General features: G+C 40.0%; 1 protein-coding gene across 2 annotated transcripts in view; it reads right to left on the reverse strand.

The window, feature by feature from the left end:
* Window positions 1–20516, reverse strand: part of LOC132883366 (exportin-5) — an 86019-nt gene that overhangs the window by 12616 nt on the left and 52887 nt on the right. The window contains exons 17-27 of one of the 2 annotated variants that reach the window (XM_060916907.1): window positions 19931–20020; window positions 19527–19726; window positions 17261–17360; window positions 14731–14912; window positions 9578–9678; window positions 9404–9488; window positions 6755–6891; window positions 3435–3532; window positions 3249–3295; window positions 1408–1511; window positions 1239–1298 (exon numbers count right to left, since the gene is read on the reverse strand). In XM_060916907.1, the coding sequence (XP_060772890.1) occupies window positions 1239–1298; window positions 1408–1511; window positions 3249–3295; window positions 3435–3532; window positions 6755–6891; window positions 9404–9488; window positions 9578–9678; window positions 14731–14912; window positions 17261–17360; window positions 19527–19726; window positions 19931–20020 (1204 nt within the window). Of the gene's footprint in view, window positions 1–1238; window positions 1299–1407; window positions 1512–3248; window positions 3296–3434; window positions 3533–6754; window positions 6892–9391; window positions 9489–9577; window positions 9679–14730; window positions 14913–17260; window positions 17361–19526; window positions 19727–19930; window positions 20021–20516 lie in introns of both variants that reach the window. The other variant, XM_060916906.1, reaches the window with a different exon arrangement.

The raw sequence follows: 20516 nt of genomic DNA on the forward strand, positions 1-20516 counted from the left end.
AATGGTGAGCTGTAATATAGTAGGGAGTGATTTTTTATTGGTGAATATTTATTTTATTATTTTATTTCTCATTTTATTCTAACTAATGTTTGACTTTATTGTACAAATGCTGCTGGCATCTCCCTGCACAAAATTTCATCTTCAATTTTACAATTAAACACATTTCATGGATATGAAGGTCTGTGTCAGTGTGTGCTATGTTTAATTTCATGTGAATTATAATGTTTACATTTATCGGTTGCACATATCGGTTATCGGCATCCCAATTCCATAATAATCGGTATCTCCCCTGAAAAAACATATCAGTCGATCCCTATTCAGAAGGTGAGTACTCTTCCTGGGACGGACGGACAGATAGATGGACATCGCCGCGACATAATCCCTCTTCGGGCCTTCTGGCCAGTGGTGGATAACAACTTTTTGCTAAATTACATGAAATTTCTCCAAAAATTGTGAGGGAAGTTGATTTCAGAAAGCAAGCACACCTTGATCAAACTGCCAAAGTACAAGTTTGTTAATAATCAAGGGCATAACTCTGGGAAAACTTGCCCAAATTAAATGAAATTTCAATATAACTGCGTATAACCGTCATATAACAAAGCCTTTTGCCAAGTTTGGTGAAATTCCTCCACAAATCATGAGAGGAGTTGATTTCAGAAGAACGTACACCCTCATGAAATTCTCAAAAGTTTTTTCATCAAGGGTCAAAACTTGGGTAAAATTTTCACAAACGAAATTAAATCGTAAATAGGCGTATTACCGTCATATAACAAGGCCTTCTGCCAAGCTTCGGGAAATTTGTCCAAAATTTGTGAGAGGAGTTGATGTCACAAGGCAAACACACCTTCAAGAAATTGTGAAATTATAATTTTGTTAAATCAAGGGCTGTAACTCTGGTAAAATGCGACCGAATTTAACAAAACTGCAATATGCGTATTACCGACATATAAAGAATCCTGCCAAGTTTTGTGAAATTCCTCCAAAAATCGTGAGAGGAGTTGATTTCAGAAGGCGAGCACCCTTCCCGGGATGGACGGACAGACAGACACCGCCACGACATATTCCCTCCTTCGGGCCTTTCGGCCAGTGGGGGATGGAAACGAAAACTATATGACAGAGGTAGCAGACCATACGGGCATTCTTCCGAATGCACCATTTTAATATTAAATACAGAAATGGCCACTTATAATAATTACAACTGTTTAAATCTCATTCATTGGTTTTTCAGATGAACTTACCATCTGCATCCTCTCTGTTTGCTGCTGACTCAGGCAGCTTTCTTGATATGCATGATGCACCTGCCAAGACAAAAACGTAAAACAAATCAACACAAAAATAATTAAAAACACATAAAACTTGTGCTTTATTGGATAAAAACAGAGGCGTTTAGAGAAACACGATACTCACAGAGGAGATCCATGACCTCTCGTGTGGCCAAGCGCACTAGCCGATCTTCCAGCATCTCTTGAGATACCTGATTCTCCTCATAAGCCGCCTCATCATCTGAACCACTGATTAAAAAAAAAAAAAAAAAAAAAAAATTTATATTTATATATATATATATATATATATATTTATATATATATATATATATATATATATATATATATATATATATATATATATATAATTACACACACACACACACACACACACTAGTGCATCTCAAAAAATTAGAATATTGTGAAAAAGTTCAATATTTTCCATCAGTTATTTAAGAAAGTGAAAATGTTATACATTATAGACTCATTACACAAACTAAAATGTTTCAAGCATTTTTCTATTTTAATCAGTATGCCATACAGTACAAAAACAAACAAACAAACAAAAAAAAAAACACCTCAAAATATTAGAATATTTCATTTCGAGTTTGAGTAAAACAGTATGAACACAGTGCATCTCTCGGTCCAGTTCAGTACACACAACCACAATCATGGGGAAGACTGCTGACTTGACTGTTGTCCAGAAGATGATCACTGATGCCCTCCACAAGGAGGGTAAGCCACAAAAGGTCATTGCTGAAAAGGGTGGCTGGAAAAGGTGCACAAGCAACAGGGATGGCCGCAGTCTTGAGAGGATTGTCAAGAAAAGTTGATTCAAGAACTTGGGAGAGCTTCACAAGGAGTGGACTGAGGCTGGTGTCAGTGTATCAAGACCCATCATGAACAGACATCTTCAAGAAAGGGGATACAACTTTCGCATTCCTAATATCAAGCTACTCCTGAGCCAGAGACAATGTCAGAAGTGTCTTATCTGGGCTAAGGAGAGAAAGAAATAGACTGTTGCTCAGTGGTCCAAAGTCCTCTTTTCAGATGAAAGTACATTTTGCATTTAATTTGGAAATCACGGTTCTAGAGTCTGGAGGAAGAGTGGAGAGGCACAGAATCCAAGGTGTTTGAAGCCCAGTGTGAAGTTTCCACAGTCTGTGATGATTTGGGGTGCCATGTCATCTGCTGGTGTTGGTCCACTGTATTTTATCAAGTCCAAAGTCAACACAGCCATCTACCAGGAGATTTTAGAGCACTTCATGCTTCCATCTGCTGACGAGCTTTTTGGAGATGCTGATTTCCTTTTCCAGCAGGACTTAGCACCTACCCACAGTGCCAAAACTACTACCAAATGGTTTGCTGACCATGATATTACTGTTTGATTGGCCAGCCAACTCGCCTGATGTGAACCCCATAGAGAATCTATGGGGTATTGTCAAGAGGAAGATGAGAAACACCCGACCCAAAAATACAGATACGCTGAAGGCCACTATCAAAGCAACCTGGGCTTCAATAACACCTCAGCAGTGCCACAGACTGATCACCTCCATGCCACACCGCATTGATACAGTAATTCATGGTAAAGGAGCCCCAACCAAGTATTGAGTGTATAAATGAATATACTTTTCAGAAGTTGGACATTTCTGTATTGTAAATCCTTTTTTTGATTGATCTTAGGGAATATTCTAATAATTTGAGATACTGGATTTTTGATTTTCATGAGCTATAAGCCATAATCATCAAAATTAAAACAAAAAAGGCTTTAAATATTTCACTTTGCACGTAACGAATATAGAATATATGAAAGTTTACCTTTTTGAATTAAATTATGGAAAAAAAGGAACTTTTTCATGGTATTCTAATTTTTTGAGATGCACTAGTGTGTGTGTGTGTGTGTGTGTATATAAAGCAGACTACGATATTAAAATTTGTAAAGGTTGGCAGATCTGCATGACGGATATCAAGTAACAAGTCACTCACCACACACTAGTCCTCTGGTTGATGATCTGCCACCGGAGGTTCAGTCTCTATGAAGGATAATATGTAAACAGTGGATTTTTAAACAGGATTACAGTCTTGCCAATCAACACTTCTACAGTATTTTCTTCAGGAGTTAATATCCACAGTCCATCAAAATCATAAAGAAAGGAACTTTAAAAGTTTTACCTGTAGCAGATGAGAAAACAGAGGGCCGAGCATTGGACAGAGAAGACTCTCGTAATATTCTGGAGGACAGGAAGTGACCAGTGGTTTCATGAACACCCGTGATCACAGATTAAATTAAGGCAAATGACACTGAAAACAGCTGCCCAAACCTAACCTTCCATTCCCACTCAAGGCAGGTTATGGAAAACGTTTTAAGCTGCCCGTTTTGCTGAGTACGAGGCTAAGGGCTTGCTTTTCAGAGTTTATAAATCACTAGCAAATTAATTAAAATTATGATTAATACCACTTCTCAGTATGAAGTTGCGTTAGACCTGGGATTCTAAAATGAGGCATATCAGGTGAAAATTCAAATTCAATCCAAATTGCTTGAAACTGCTCGCACTGAATTCAGAATTGAATGCAGAACAACATACTTTTTTTTTTACAGAATTAAAACGGGGCGGCACGGTGGTGTAGTGGTTAGCGCTGTCGCCTCACAGCAAGAAGGTCTGGGTTCGAGCCCCGTGGCCGGCAAGAGCCTTTCTGTGTGGAGTTTGCATGTTCTCCCCGTGTCCGCGTGGGTTTCCTCCGGGTGCTCCGGTTTCCCCCACAGTCCAAAGACATGCAGGTTAGGTTAACTGGTGACTCTAAATTGACCGTAGGTGTGAATGTGAGTGTGAATGGTTGTCTGTGTCTGTGTCAGCCCTGTGATGACCTGGCGACTTGTCCAGGGTGTACCCCGCCTTTCGCCCATAGTCAGCTGGGATAGGCTCCAGCTTGCCTGCGACCCTGCAGAACAGGATAAAGCGGCTAGAGATAATGAGAATTAAAACGTGTTTATCTGTTCTTGAGATATTACAAACCAAAGATTGAAAAAACAGCTTAATTTTTAGAAAACTGGCATATTATATATTCGGATAACACGGTCCAAAACGAGCCTCATTAACAAATGAGATCAAATGCTTTCTCTTAACTTTATTTTCAAGATATTTACATGGAAATTGGCAGGCACATAGATGGTTGTATGCCGAATTCAAAATTGGGGGGGGGGGGGGGGGGGGGTATACATCATCTCATTATCTCTAGCCGCTTATTGATGAGTGAGCCACATCCAATAAACAATTCCAGTTAACTGAACTGAAATTGATATTAATTGACATTAATCATTGACATTAATCAGTTTGGTTTGGGAAAAAAAAAAAAGTAGGTAAAGCTATGAAAACTCAGTTCAAAGTCTCCTGTGAATCATAACATCAAAACTAGCAGATGCAAAATTCTGCTGAATACTTCATCAGAAACCGTGAGAGCGAGAGAACATCACTATAAAAGTTATCTGATTGATATTCACAAGTAATCCAGTCAGAAACCGATCAGAAGAGAGACAGGGAGAGAGCCTGAGCCCTTTCCTGTGACTCAAATCACCGGCAGTTTCCCCGACATTCTGCAAGCAGAGAGTGCACTCTGTTGTACCAACTTCAACTTGCCGTTACTCCCAAAGTACTGAACGGATCCTAACGAGATACATTTCTTTGGAAAGCAGAGATAAGCTTTTTGATGACAGTCTTCACGATAGAAAATATTCAAGAGTTAAGCAATGACAGATTTGGAAACTTAAATGAGTGTCTACATGCACAATTTTCATAGCACGGCCAGTGAGCGTCTGATACGCCTCCTAAAATCTCTTGAAACCTGCGACACGTGAACTGTAAAATTAATATCAAGGACCAGCTCAGCAAGTCTTTTAATGAACATAATGCAACTCTGCTTAAAATGTGTACAAATATATTTTGGATTTTTTTTTTTTTAACTTTCCACTGACAAAATAAATTTATACAGTGCCCTCAACAATTATTGGCACCCCTTGTAGAGATCAGTCTTTATATTTTAAAAAAAAAAAAAATCACCTTTTGGTGAAGTAGCTTCATCTTACACTGGAAAAAAAAAACAACCTTTAATTGAAATTAATTTATCCATCCATCATCTGTAGCTGCTTATCCTTAATTTATTCAAAGAAAGAAAAATCCCTCATCAAGAAATAATTATTTAAAAAAAAAAAAAAACGTGCCACTGTTATTGGCACCCCTGGAAATTATAGTGAACACAATGTGACTGAAGCTTGGAGTGTGTCGGAACTTTCAAGCTGGAATCCATGACTTCCTGATTAACTGGGGGATAAATGTATGAGGTAACAGAGGCCAAATTCCTTTAGTCCTTCATCAACATGGAAAAGAAAAAAGAGAACACACAAACCAAATGAGGGAGAAGTGTGTTGACCTTCATAAGTCAGGGAATGGTTATCAAATAAAATGACTACTTGCCTAAAAAATATCCATTTCTACTGTCAGAGCAAGAATAAAAAGTGTGGACACCAACTGGAACTGTTACAAACTTACCTGGAAGAGGACCAAAGTTTATTTTGCCCCTACGTATAGTGTGTGTGTGTGTGTGTGTGTGTGTGTGTGTGGGGGGGGGGGGGGGGGGGGGGGAGATGAAGGATCACTGTTAGTGAAGTACAAGAAAAAGTTCAATCTTGGGGTTTCCAAGTCTCCAAAACCACCATCAGATGCCAGCTCCATGTCAGCAGATTATTTGGAAGGTTTGCCAGGGGAAGAGAAAAAAAAAAAAAGCCTTTTCTGTCAGTTAACGACAAACAAGCACCTGGGAGTTTGCAAAACGCGACAACTTTAACTGGAACCATTTTCTATGGTCTGTTGTAACAAAAAAGAAAAAAAAAAAAAGGAGCTTTTTGGCAATAAACACTCGAAGTGGGTTTGGCATAAAAAGAAGGATGACTAAAATGAAAAAGCTGATCCCAAATATAAAATATGGTGGAGGTTCTGTGATGTTTTTCCTCCAAAGGCCCTGGAAACCTTGTTGGGGTACACGGCATCATGGACTCCATGAAATACCAGGACATTTTAAATCTAAATCCGGCTGCCTCGGTCAGGAAACTAAAACTGGGTCATCACTGGATCTTCCAGCAGGACAATGATCCGAAGCATTTGTTCAAATCAACAACAAAAAAAGGGTTAGAATCAGTTGAAGGTTGGATTTTTCCTCATTTTTTCAGTGAGAGATGAAGCGACTTTACCAAAAGGTGCATTTTATTTCCCCAAACCTTTTTCCTGATCATTACAAGGAGTGCCAATAATGGTGGAGGGCAGTGTATGCGTACACACACACACACACACACACACACACTTGCTTACAGGACATCATTTTGTCCTTAGGGTTAAGTTGTTGATTTTTACATCTAGCCCAGTTCCCAGATGATAAAGCTAGATGACGTCCACCATGGTTCAGTACATCACTGAAATGGTGTCAGCTTTCATAAAGGATATGAAGCAAAGGTCGAAGCCTATGGTCAGGAATGTGGTCCAGGTGGATGAGGGCAGAGCCTACCAACTGTTCGGCCAACCCCTCTATCGTATAAAAGTCCTGCATCAAGGCCGGGCCGGCATGCCCTAGGACGTGGTAACTACAAAAGAGTGAGGAGAAAAAGGAAGGAGACTTCTAAAATAATGAGAAGCTGTGACTGTATTCTAAAGGGGTGTTCACACGGCAACTTTTACTCCGGTGTAGCACCGGGGCTGCCCTGGTAGAGCGTTCACACGGTACAGTGTTATACCGGTATAATGGGACGTCTGAACGCTACAGGGGTAGACTCGCTACGCGTGAGGAGAATTGATTACATACGGGCATTGCATAATTTGCATCCTGGTATTTTGCGCTTCCAAAATGGCGAATATCAACAACAACAGAACTGCGTGTCTTCCAGTGTTGCCAGATTGGGCGGTTTTAAGTGCATTTTGGCGGATTTGAACATATTTTGGGCTGGAAAACGTCAGCAGTATCTGGCAACACTGGTGTCTTCATCCACGTTGTTTTCCCGGCGCTTGGTGATGCCATGACAACCGGGAAAAGGAAGTACATTTTCACGCATGTGCATATTTCATTTCCGCATTATTACTATCGTATAGCACGGTCGCAAAAACTGCCGTGTGAACGCAAGTGGGGCTGCACCGGTGCTAACACGCTTCTCTCTAGTAAGCAGGTTTGTGACGTGTGAACGCTCCACAAAATTTACACCGGTGTAAGATATATCGCAACAAAATACGTTGGTGCAGCATCGATGCAAATGTGTGCTGTGTGAACACCCCTTAATATTCCCCTGTTGACTTTCTCTTCTGATTTTATCACGAGGGAATCTTAAAAAAGTGTTGTCAGAAATTTGAGACAAAGCCTGCTGCAGCTACACTTTTTGAACCCACTCAGTGCTCTCATCAAAAACCACACCCCCTGAAAACACATGCACGACAAAAATCCTGTTCAGGTTTAGACACACAACGTCCCAGAAGGTACCTTGTGCTGTTTTGAACAGAAAATATCATCAAACACTGAAAACTTAGCAGATTGAGCTATTTATGTGGGGGGGAAAAAATTTAAATTACTACATTTGAACAGTTTTATGTAACGATTCCATCTTCTGATGCATGATGTAATATCATTACTTTATTATTCTAACTATTTAGTAAGCCAGCTAGTGTCTTGCAAAAGTATTCATCCCCCTTGGTGTTTGTCCTGTTTTGTTGCATTACAAGGTGGAATTAAAATGGATTTTTGGAGGGTTAGCACCATTTGATTTACACAACACACCTACCACTTTAAAGGTGTAAATTGTTTTATTCGGACACGAACAATAATTAAGATGAAAAAACAGAAATCTGGAGTGTGCATAAGTATTCACCCCCTTTCAGATGAAAGCCCTAAATAAGAGCTGGTCCAAACAATTCACTTCATAAGTCACATAATTAGTTCATTAAGATCCACCTGTGTGCAAAGTGCCACATGATGTCTGTATAAATCAACCTGTTCTGGAAGGACCCTGAAGCAAGCAAGATGAAAACCAAGGAGCCTCCAAACAGGTCAGAGACAAAGCTCTGGAGATGTATACATCAGGGATGGGTTATTTAAAAAAAAAAAACCCTAAGCTATACACTCCACAGAGTGGGGCTTTATGGAAAAGTGGCCAGAAAAAAAAAAAAAGTCATTGCTTAAGAAAACACATGTGGCAGACTCCCCAAACACATGGAAGAAGATTCTCTGGTCAGATGAAACTAAAACTGAACTTTTTGTTCATCATGGGAAAATGTCATGTGTGGCGCAAACCCAACACCCTGAGAACACCATTCCTACAGTGAAGCATGGTGGTGGCAGCATCACACTGTGGGGACGTTTTTCATCTGCAGGGACAGGAAAGCTGGTCAGGACTGAAGGAAAGATGGATGGCACTAAATACAGGGCAATTCTGGAGGAAAACCTGTTTGAGTCAGCCAGAGGTTCGAGACTGGGATGAAGGTTCACATTCCAGCAGGACAATGACCCTAAACATACTGCTAAAGCTACACTGGAGTGGTTTAAAGGGAAACATTTAAAAGTCTTGGAATGGCCTAGTCAAAGCCCAGACCTCAATCCAATTGAGTATCTGTGGCATAACTTGAAGATTGCTGTACACCAACACAACCCATCTAACATGAAGGAGTTGGAGCAGTTTTGCCTTGAGGAACGGGCAAAAATCCCAGTGGCTAGATGTGCTAAGCTAATAGAGACATACCCCAAGAGACTTGCAGCTGTAATTGCAGCAAAAGGTGGCTATACAAAGTACTGACTTTGGCAGTGGGGGTGAATACCTATGCACACTTCAAATTTCTGTTTTTCATCTTAATTATTGTTTGTGTCACAATAAAAAAAAAAAAAAATAATAATTTGCACCTTTAAAGAGGTAGCCATGTTGTGCAAGTCAAATGGTGATAACCCCCCAAAAAATCCATTTTAATTCCAGCTTGTAACGCGACAAGACAGAATAAACACCAAGGGGGATGAATACTTTTGCAAGACACCAAGTATCTACTTAGCAAGTTAAAAATGACTTCAACTACACTGTGCTTACAGCGCAGGTAGAGTGCGTTATTTCTCACCAGTTGTCATACATTGTGCAGAAGAAGCCTTGCATCCGCTCTAGTGCGCTTTTATATACTGGAGAGTCGTATGCATCCAAGAACGGGTGGGAGATTCCTTTGTAAAAATGATCAGTTTAAGAAATTTTATTCACATCCACATCTATAAATACAGCACTACATCATGAAAGATATTTCCCCATGTACCTAAAATGAGATTCTTCTCCACATCCATGACATCATATGCCCGGCTGAAGGTCTCGCTGAGCCGAGATAGGTTCTCTGGTAGAAATAAACTGTTGTGGGTCCTGAAATGAGAATTCGATACAAGTCTGTATAACAAGTCAGTCATCCAAGCCATCTAAAAAATAAAATAGAAATCTCAAAGTAAATGCTTTTGTGCTTGAATGTCCATGAAAAACATTGCCACATAAAATGTCAAAGTCAAAAATAGACTCTTGTAATCAAACGTTTAGTATACAACGTACAGTTAGGTCCATATATATATTTGGACACTGAATTTTTTTTTTAACCTGTTTACTGAAAACATTCAGGTTATAGTTATATAATGGACATAAAGTCCAGACTTCCAGCTTTCATTTGAGGGTATCCACATTAAAATTGGATGAAGGGTTTACGAGTTTCAGCTCCTTAACATGTGCCACCCTGTTTTTAAAGGGACCAAAGGTAATTGGACAATTGACTCAAAGGCTATTTCATGGGCAGGTGTGGGCAATTCCTTCGTTATGTCATTCTCAATTAAGCAGATAAAAGGCCTGGAGTTGATTTGAGGTGTGGTGCTTGCATTTGGAAGATTTTTCTGTGAAGAAAACATGTGGTCAAAGGAGCTCTCCATGCAGGTGAAACAAGCCATCCTTAAGCTGCGAAAACAGGAAAAACCCATCCGGGAAATTGCTACAATATTAGGAGTGGCAAAATCTACAGTTTGGTACATCCTGAGAAAGAAAGAAAGAAAGAAAGAAAGAAAGAAAGCACTGGTGAACTCATCAATACAAAAAGACCTGGACGCCCACAGAAGACAACAGTGGTGGATGATCGCAGAATAATTTCCATGGTGAAGAGAAACCCCTTTACAACAGCCAACCAAGTGAACAACACTCCAGGAGGTAGGTGTATCAATATCCAAATCTACCATAAAGAGAAGACTGTATGAAAGTAAATACAGAGGGTTCACTGCACGGTGCAAGCCACTCATAAGCCTCAAGAATAAAAAGGCTAGACTGGACTTTGCTAAAAAACATCTAAAAAAAAGCCAGCACAGTTCTGGAAGAACATTCTTTGGACAGATGAAACCAAGATCAACCTCTACCAGAATGATGGAAAGAAAAAAGTATGGTGAAGGCGTGGTACAGCTCATGATCCAAAGCATACCACATCATCTGTAAAACACGGCGGAGGCAGTGTGATGGCTTGGGCATGCATGGCTGCCAGTGGCACTGGGTCACTAGTGTTTATTGATGATGTGACACAGGACAGAAGCAGCCGGATGAATTCTGAGGTATTCAGAGACATACTGTGTGCTCAAATCCAGCCAAACTGATTGTCCATCTGTATTATGAAACGCTGACCAATGACCCAAAACATAAAGCCAAAGCAACCCAGGAGTTTATTAAAGCAAAGAAGTGGAATGTTCTTGAATGGCCAAGTCAGTCACCTGATCTCAACCCAATTGAGCATGCATTTCACTTGTTAAAGACTAAACTTCAGACAGAAAGGCCCACAAACAAACAGCAACTGAAAACCGCTGCAGTAAAGGCCTGGCAGAGCATTAAAAAGGAGGAAACACAGCGTCTGGTGATGTCCATGAGTTCAAGACTTCAGGCAGTCGTTGCCAACAAAGGGTTTTCAACCAAGTATTAGAAATGAACATTTTATTTACAATTATTTAATTTGTCCAATTACTTTTGAGCCCCTGAAATGAAGGGATTGCGTTTAAAAAATGCTTTAGTTCCTCACATTTTTATGCAATCATTTTGTTCAACCCACTGAATTAAAGCTGAAAGTCTGAACTTCAACTGCATCTGAATTGTTTTGTTCAAAATTCATTGTGGTAATGTACAGAACCAAAATCAGAAAAATGTTGCCTCTGTCCAAATATTTATTGACCTAACTGTATGCCATGGTGCTTGTAAGTTTGTGAACCCTTTAGAATTTTCTATATTTCTGCATAAATATGATCTAAAACAATATCAGATTTTCACCCAAGTCCTAAAAGGAGATAAAGAGAACCCAGTTAAACAAATGAGACAAAAATATTATACTTGGTCATTTATTTATTGAGGAAAATGATCCAATATTACACATCTGTGAGTGGCAAAAGTATGTGAACCTTTGCTTTCAGTATCTGGCGTGACCCCCTCGTGCAGCAATAACTGCAACTAAACGTTTGCGGTAACTGTTGATCAGTCCTGCACACCGGCTTGGAGGAATTTTAGCCCATTCCTCCGTACAGAACAGCTTCAACTCTGGGATGGTGGTGGGTTTCCTCACATGAACTGCTCACTTCAGGTCCTTCCACAACATTTCCATTGGATTAAGGTCAGGACTTTGACTTGGCCATTCCAAAACATTAACTTTATTCTTCTTTAACCATTCTTTGGTAGAACGACTTGTGCTTAGGGTCGTTGTCTTGCTGCATGACCCACCTTCTCTTGAGATTCAGTTCATGGACAGATGTTCTGACATTTTCCTTTAAAATTCGCTGGTATAATTCACAATTCATTGTTCCGTCAATGATGGCAAGCCGTCCTGGCCCAGATGCAGCAAAACAGGCCCAAACCATGATACTACCACCACCATGTTTCACAGATGGGATAAGGTTCTTATGCTGGAATGCAGTGTTTTCCTTTCTGCAACCCTGCCATGCACACCATTGCTGTTCAGTGTTCTCATGAACATTAACCAATGTGAGAGGCGCCTTCAGTTGCTTCGAAGTTAGTCTGGGGTCCTTTGTGACCTCGCCGACTATTACACGCCTTGCTCTTGGAGTGATCTTTGTTGGTCGACCACTCCTGGGGAGGGTAACAATGGTCTTGAATTTCCTCCATTTGTACACGCTCTGACTGTGGATTGGTGGAGTCCAAACTCTTTAGAGATGGTTTTGTAACCTTTTCCAGCCTGATGAGCATCAGCAACGCTTGAAATCTCCTTTGTTCGTGCCATGATACACTTCCACAAACATGTGTTGTGAAGATCAGACTTTGATAGATCCCTGTTCTTTAAATAAAACAGGGTGCCCACTCACACCTGATTGTTATCCCATTGATTGAAAAAACACCTGACTAATTTCACCTTCAAATTAACTGCTAATCCTAAAGGTTCATATACTTTTGCCACTCACAGATATGTAATATTGGATCATTTTCCTCAATATATAAATGACCAAGTATAATATGTTTGTCTCATTTGTTTAACTGGGTTCTCTTTATCTACTTTTACGACTTGTGTGAAAATCTGATGTTTTAGGCCATATTTATGCAGAAATATCGAAAATTCTAAACGGTTCACAAACCAAGCACCACTGTAAATGCAATATTTTGATTGGGAATAAGCAATAACACAGTGAGGACATGCTGCGATAGGAAATAATCCATGACTGGGTGATGTGACTTGATGCAAAGCAGAGTTGCCATCACTGATGATTATTATTAGTGGTTTATCATATTGATTCAAGTGATTTATACCTCTGCCAAAGAGATTAGCCAGTGACTGAAATTTGTAATTAAATAAAGATGACGCTGTACATTTTCTCTGTTAAATGTTGTCTTTATGACCAGACCCTGGAAAACTTACTTCCAGCTTTACCTCTGACTTGACAAAAGCACTGACGCAGCAGACAACTTCCCCCAAAAAAAAAAAAAATGCTGAATGAACATTCAACATACAAATTCTTACTAAAGAAACTACAATGTATAAAAACTAGTGCTGTCAAGCGATTAAAATATTTAATCGCGATTAATGTCGCGACTGTCATAGTTAACTCGCGATTAATCGCAATTTAATCGCACATTTTTGTCACACGAAAAACCATTGTAATTCTCTTATCAGCATAAAAAAGTGAATGGGCTTGTTTTGTACCAATGTTTTTCTTATTGCAAAGCATAACACGTCTTGACACAGCGACTGCAAACTGAAACCTAAGCTGAGCACCGGGGCTCTTCGTCCCGAGACTAACAAGAGAACCATGAGTGAAGTAATCTACTGCTTGAGTTAGTCTATCAGAGAGACAGGTTACACAGTGATGGTAGGCTTGACATGCTTGATTATAATATAAAGTACACTACTATATTAACTTTAAGTTGTTCGTTGATAAATATTGCATTGAGTCTGATCTTTACTGTTTCAGCTCACTTAACACATTTTGTACTTTTACACTTTCTGCCTGTTGATGTGTCGCGCTGTCCAATCAGAGGCGGCCAAATTTGCATATTACAGGAAGGATTTCTGGGATAGCATTGAGTTTACAGTTCAGAGGGATCTGGCTTCTTTAGACGCTGTCTTCTTAAAACTGAATAAATATTTAAAAAGAGCCAAATGAGCCAGTCTTTTGAACGGCTCTTTTCAAAGAACGGATCACAAAGATGCGGATCCCATCAAAGAGCCATAAATCCCATCTCTACTAGCGCGCCCTGCCCACGCGGGTTCTTTGAGGGAGGAGGGCAGAGGACTCTGGCTGCGCGGGGCGTGGCTAGCTGCTATCGTTTTTCTAAGCAAAGACTCTGTTCCAAGTTCCTGGCAGTTACAAAAGCTTATGAAAAACCTACATCATGTCACAGAGCGTTTATCTTGCGATAAAAAAAATTATCGCCGTTAAAATTGAGTCAAGTTAACGCGTTAATAACGCGACATTTTTGACAGCACTAATAAAAACAAATGCACTGATATAAACCTTGCATCCAAAACTACTGTTCGTGATGCTGTTCTAGAAGATGAATCAATAGCTTCTGACCTATTAGATCAAGCCTTCAACAGCACTGGAGTATAATCCAGTTAAGCGTACAAGCCTGCTGACAGCTAACACAACAACAAGCAAGGGAGATTTACTTCAATGAGTAAAATGTTTAAATTTGACAAATGTTTTATTTGGCATCTTCCTTATGGCCATCCTTCATTTCATTAGTTCTTTCCTTTGCTTGCTTGCAAGAAAATGCCAAGGAAATAGAACAAGGGACTTCAATTAAAGAAATGAGAAGCAGCCCTAATATGTCTTTCTAGGCTCAAACATCTGGACATGATTAATTCCTGGATACTGATAAATGGGAATTGGGCTTCATGTTTATCAGGGCCATTTCTGACCAGCTGCCTAAAAATCGGCCTTACGCCATATAGCGACATCGTACCTGATCAGAGTGAGCAGATTTGGAAGCAGTGCCAGCAGGGGTTCTGCGGCAGGATTTCTGTAGATTGGCGCTCCAGCAGGAGAGTAGCCCACTACGAAACCCCCGGCTTTGGCTTCCTCCACATCAGCAGGCCAGCGTGCTCGCTTCACCACGCCCAGAATGGTGTACACACAAAAACTAATCTGAGAAGGGACATGAAATCAGTCAGTTAGCCATTTTGGAGGAAACCGGCTCGTCTAACTCTCCAAGTAAAACGTACAGTGGTCAGTAGTGATGTTAATAATCATGATTACTTCACCCAATATGGAAATTACAATTACAGACTTGTACTCCTTCAAATGGAATTATAAAAATATCAGTATGCTCCTGACGCACAGTGTTAAATTCAAAATAGAGACAATTAAGAAAAAAAAAACCCACCACATATTGAACAGCTTATTCATTAGGGCTAGAAAATGCACACAATATAAATAGAGAAACACTGCGACTATACAATTTTTCTAGCTGCTGTGGGTACCACATCTTTGAGAAGATCTCTGGATAATTTTTTTTACACTTATTTAAAGTCAGGGAGATAATTTAAGGTTTTTAAATTAAATTCAACACAACTGCCAGAATTTTCAAAAACCTACAGATCATGAAACATAAGGATTGAGATATCAATTTATTTTTGTCACACTGCCCACTCCTACTAGTCAGTAAATACAACCCCGATTCCAAAAAAGTTGGGACAAAGTACAAAATTGTAAATAAAAACAGAATGCAATGATGTGGAAGTTTCAAAATTCCATATTTTATTCAGAATAGAATACAGATGACAAATGTTTAAACTGAGCAAATGTATCATTTAAAGAGAAAAATTAGGTGATTTTAAATTTCATGACAACACCACATGTCAAAAAAGTTGGGACAAGGCCATGTTCACCACTGTGAGACATCCCCTTTTCTCTTTACAACAGTCTGTAAACGTCTGGGGACTGAGGAGACAAGCTGCTCAAGTTTAGGGATAGGAATGTTAACCCATTCTTGTCTAATGTAGGATTCTAGTTGCTCAACTGTCTTAGGTCTTTTCTGTCGTATCTTCCGTTTTATGATGCGCCAAATGTTTTCTATGGGTGCAAGATCTGGACTGCAGGCTGGCCAGTTCAGTACCCGGACCCTTCTACGCAGCCATGATGCTGTAAGTGATGCAGTATGTGGTTTGGCATTGTCATGTTGGAAAATGCAAGGTCTTCCCTGAAAGAGACGTCGTCTGGATGGGAGCATATGTTGCTCTAGAACCTGGATATACCTTTCAGCATTGATGGTGTCTTTCCAGATGTGTAAGCTGCCCATGCCACACGCCCTAATGCAACCCCATACCATCAGAGATGCAGGCTTCTGAACTGAGCGCCGATAACAACTTGGGTCGTCCTTCTCCTCTTTAGTCCGAATGACACTGCGTCCCTGATTTCCATAAAGAACTTCAAATTTTGATTCGTCTGACCACAGAACAGTTTTCCACTTTGCCGCAGTCCATTTTAAATGAGCCTTGGCCCAGAGAAGACGTCTGCGCTTCTCGATCATGTTTAGATACGGCTTCTTCTTTGAACTATAGAGTTTTAGCTGGCAACGGCGGATGGCACGGTGAATTGTGTTCACAGATAATGTTCGCTGGAAACATTCCTGAGCCCATTTTGTGATTTCCAATACAGAAGCATGCCTGTATGTGATGCAGTGCCGTCTAAGGGCCCGAAGATCACGGGCACCCGGTATGGTTTTCCGGCCTTGACCCTTACGCACAGAGATTCTTCCAGATTCTCTGAATCTTTTGATGATATTATGCACTGTAGATGATGATATGTTCAAACTCTGCAATGTTACACTGTCGAACTCCTTTCTGATATTGCTCCACTATTTGTCGGCGCAGAATTAGGGGGATTGGTGATCCTCTTCCCATCTTTACTTCTGAGAGCCGCTGCCACTCCAAGATGCTCTTTTTATACCCAGTCATGTTAATGACCTATTGCCAATTGACCTAATGAATTGCAATTTGGTCCTCCAGCTGTTCCTTTTTTGTACATTTAACTTTTCCAGCCTCTTATTGCCCCTGTCCCAACTTTGAGATGTGTTGCTGTCGTGAAATTTCAAATGAGCCAATATTTGGCATGAAATTTCAAAATGTCTCACTTTCCACATTTGATATGTTGTCTATGTTCTATTGTGAATACAATATCAGTTTTTGAGATTTGTAAATTATTGCATTCCGTTTTTATTTACAATTTGAACTTTGTCCCAACTTTTTTGGAATCGGGGTTGTACGAAGGCAAGTGAAAAAGTTCTAAGACAGATGTTATTTCAAAAGGAATACGAAGAAGGAATTCTCTGATGGAAACATCGCTTGCAGAAGTGTTTAGACTTAAATGGAGGATATGTAGAGAAATAGCTTTGTCATTTTCATAAATGAAGATTCCCCCCCCATTTGTCTAAGAACTTTTTGACTTCCCTCGTATACTGTCATCCTGATATAATATGAATGGCTCAGATTTACCCTTGACCTGTTGATTCCCATCTGATCCTCAGTACCGGGCTCATTGTTGTCCTGATCAGCACCAATAAACGTAATAAACCTTGCTGGCTCTGACAATACACTGCACCGAAGAACAGAGAAAAACAGAAGTCAGGGGGGAGAAGAGAAGACATGTTGCACAAGTCATTTCCCTCGTCACTGGATTTACTGGATCTAGACAAAAGCAGATACGCAGAGCTGTGGCCTCACTTTTGTTTATAAATGCCTTCAGACCTCAAGAATGCCACAGGAATAGTTTTCAGCGCTAACAAATCTAATATCGTAATTTTTACGATTAAAGTGATTTATATAGGTAGCGGTCTGAGTGAATTACCTTGATGTCCGTAACGTCACAGCAGGAAGTCTATCGGTCTCATCGCCATTTCCGCTATACTAAAACACAGAGCTGACTGCAACTCCGATCCTCCATTTTGAGCTAATTTATCGCCATGCCACGTAGATGTGTTGCTGCACCCGCCAGCAACATGACAGAAGGTGGATTTACGTTGCATTCATGGACCAAGAATGTTCAAACTGCAAAGATTTAGACGCATTCTGCGAGAAGTTCACGGGCACACTGGACAGCTATGAAGTGGTCTCTCCTCTGCTCTGCACATTTTACTGAAGACTCGTACAAGACCTCTGATCTGTTGAGGAGTGTTGGCTATAAGCCTGTATTGAAAGAGGCTGCAGTACCAACAATTAAAGGAAAAGAAAACTACAAGAAAAAGTGAATCATTTTATTTATTTTTTAAAAGTTGTTGCTAAAACCGGTGACGGTCCATCCTGCCCCGGGTTTTAGTAATTGCCTGAGCTGAGCAGTAATGGCGGAGTACACAGTATGGAGAAAATGGAGAACGAGTGGCCCAGCCGTCTGATTTCGAAACTGGATATTGCTGCCATCTCGCCTTTATGTGGAAGAAGTGAATGAACGGAGAACTGAACGAACAACTGAAAGTCAGATTGTTTCAAAGCAATCGGCCACAAGATCGGCCTTCAAGAAGCGAGAGCACAGACGGGTAAGCTCCAACTCTCACTTGGATGCAAAACAACAAAAACACCATGTTGTTTACCTGCATTTAGATTAATCCATGTAACTTGTATTGTGTGTTTAAGTTACCGGTATAAGATTATTTAATTTGCTTCAGTTCATCTGATTATTTAATTAGCCTTTTACGTTTTATCAGTGAAAATGCATGCATGTACATGTATGTTGCATAAGTTATAACACCTATCCTGTTTTAATGAGAGTCAACCCACAATCAATAAAGTCAAATCAGTCTTAGTTAAGCAAGTTGGGAACGGGATTTCTTACTTTCACCATAAAGTTTTATTTATATGATTTTGGTCTGTAGCTGTAAAAGGACTCGGCCTTAAAACCGGTTACCGCTGTGACATCACGCACTCAGGGCTGGCTGGCTCAGCGGGGCAGCTCGAATGCCAACTTTGTGGTCGATTTTAACTCTCAAATATATATTTTTTTAAATTCCCGTTTATGCAGCATACAAGAGTCAAGGATGGAGATACTATCCACTCAGATTTATTTAAAAATAAAGGTTCTGCGTATCTGCTTTAACTGAATACATTGCCTGATTAATAATCTGAATGAACGATTAACTAGTATTGAAAGATCGGTCAGTTCAGGAAAAATACTGGTTAATGGTGACCTCCACAATACTCATAATACAGTGCCTTGCAGAAGCTGTCACCCCATTTGCAGTGTTACAACCTGGAACTAAATTTGGACTCCAAATCATGAATAAAGTCTCAGAATAGCGCAGGGTAAAAACAATATACTGTATTTCGTAAAATGGTTAACAAATAAAAGAAATTGGACAAGTTATCACGACACAGGTATAACTGCTTCTCTGACTAACCCCCTTTCTACCGGTCATTGATTTTTAACGGACAGCCCCCTCGACGCAGTAGAGGTTGTGCCGTATTCTTTCCATTTTTGAAGAATGGATTCAATAGTGCTCTGTGGGATGCTTAAATTTAAGGAGAATTTTTAGAAATGAACCTTGATTTTTTTTTTTTAAATAAATTTATGATGTCAATTCAAATAAACGTCCATTTCAGTTCCAAGCTGTAACAACAAAGTGCAGAAAACCTCAAGCGGTGTGAATACATGCGCATCGTTGAATTTCTATTCTGAACATATAAATGTTATATTAAGAACATTACAGTCCAAGCCTACTGCTTACCTGAATCACCCTTTAGTAATTATTATTTCCAATAGGACCTGTACCTGTGCATCTCCTCTGAGAGCCAGCGTGCTGTTACAGGGGCCATGAGCTCCTCTAAGAAGGCCTTCTGCTTGTTGTAGTCTTTAAACTGGTTGCTGATCAGTACCAGTGCCTCCATGAGTGCACACTTCTCCATCTGAGTCAGCAGCAGCTCACTGGTGAACAGCTCTTTCACTCGACTGTACAGCATGTCAAAGCAAGGCTATATGAAAGAAATGTGCTGTTAGAGCATGCAGTTGCATTCTTCTACTTGTTTTTATGATTTCATATTGATTTGCATAACATTTCTTTCTGATCAATGATGGTGGAATACAACAGAATATAATATAAAGATATTAAGCTACCATTTGACTTGGTGTTTTGCTTCTATAATTAGGAAAAAAAAAAAAAAAGATCCCTTGTATACCAGTATAAACTCTGGATAATCTCGACACATCTTGATGATGGATGAGCAGGCATGTCTTCTCACGTTCTTCACTGCACGGGTTCGAGGAGCCTGAAAATTTGACACGTCACATTATTAAGTATATACTCGATGCCCTCAAATCTCACATACATACACACTGAACAAACCATGGTTTCCTAAAAAGCAGTGTAATGAACTATAATGTGCTTAAAAACATCATGATCTTCAACATTTAAAATAAATATATATCAGAGGTGGATAGTAATGAATAGGTGGATAGTAGCACAGCGCCACACAATGGATTCCTATCGCCACACAATCAGACTCGCGATTTTGAGAAAATAATAAATAAATAAATAATTCAGTTGCGTGTCGTTCCGTTCATTCATAGTGCTCGCTCTTCTCTTTCACGCGCGCGTGTACACAGGCCTGCCGTTGCGCATATATCCGGACTACAAGTAGGCCTGTTAGGCCAATTAAAAATAACGCACCCTTCCCGATTCGCCTTCCGACCCCTTATTTTAAAAGGTAGCCTACGTCGTGCTCGTGATGAGCTTTATCATAGCCTTCTTGGCTTACAGGAAAC

Source organism: Neoarius graeffei, chromosome 3 (assembly GCF_027579695.1).
Source record: "Neoarius graeffei isolate fNeoGra1 chromosome 3, fNeoGra1.pri, whole genome shotgun sequence".
In the NCBI taxonomy this organism is placed as follows: Eukaryota; Metazoa; Chordata; class Actinopteri; order Siluriformes; family Ariidae; genus Neoarius; species Neoarius graeffei.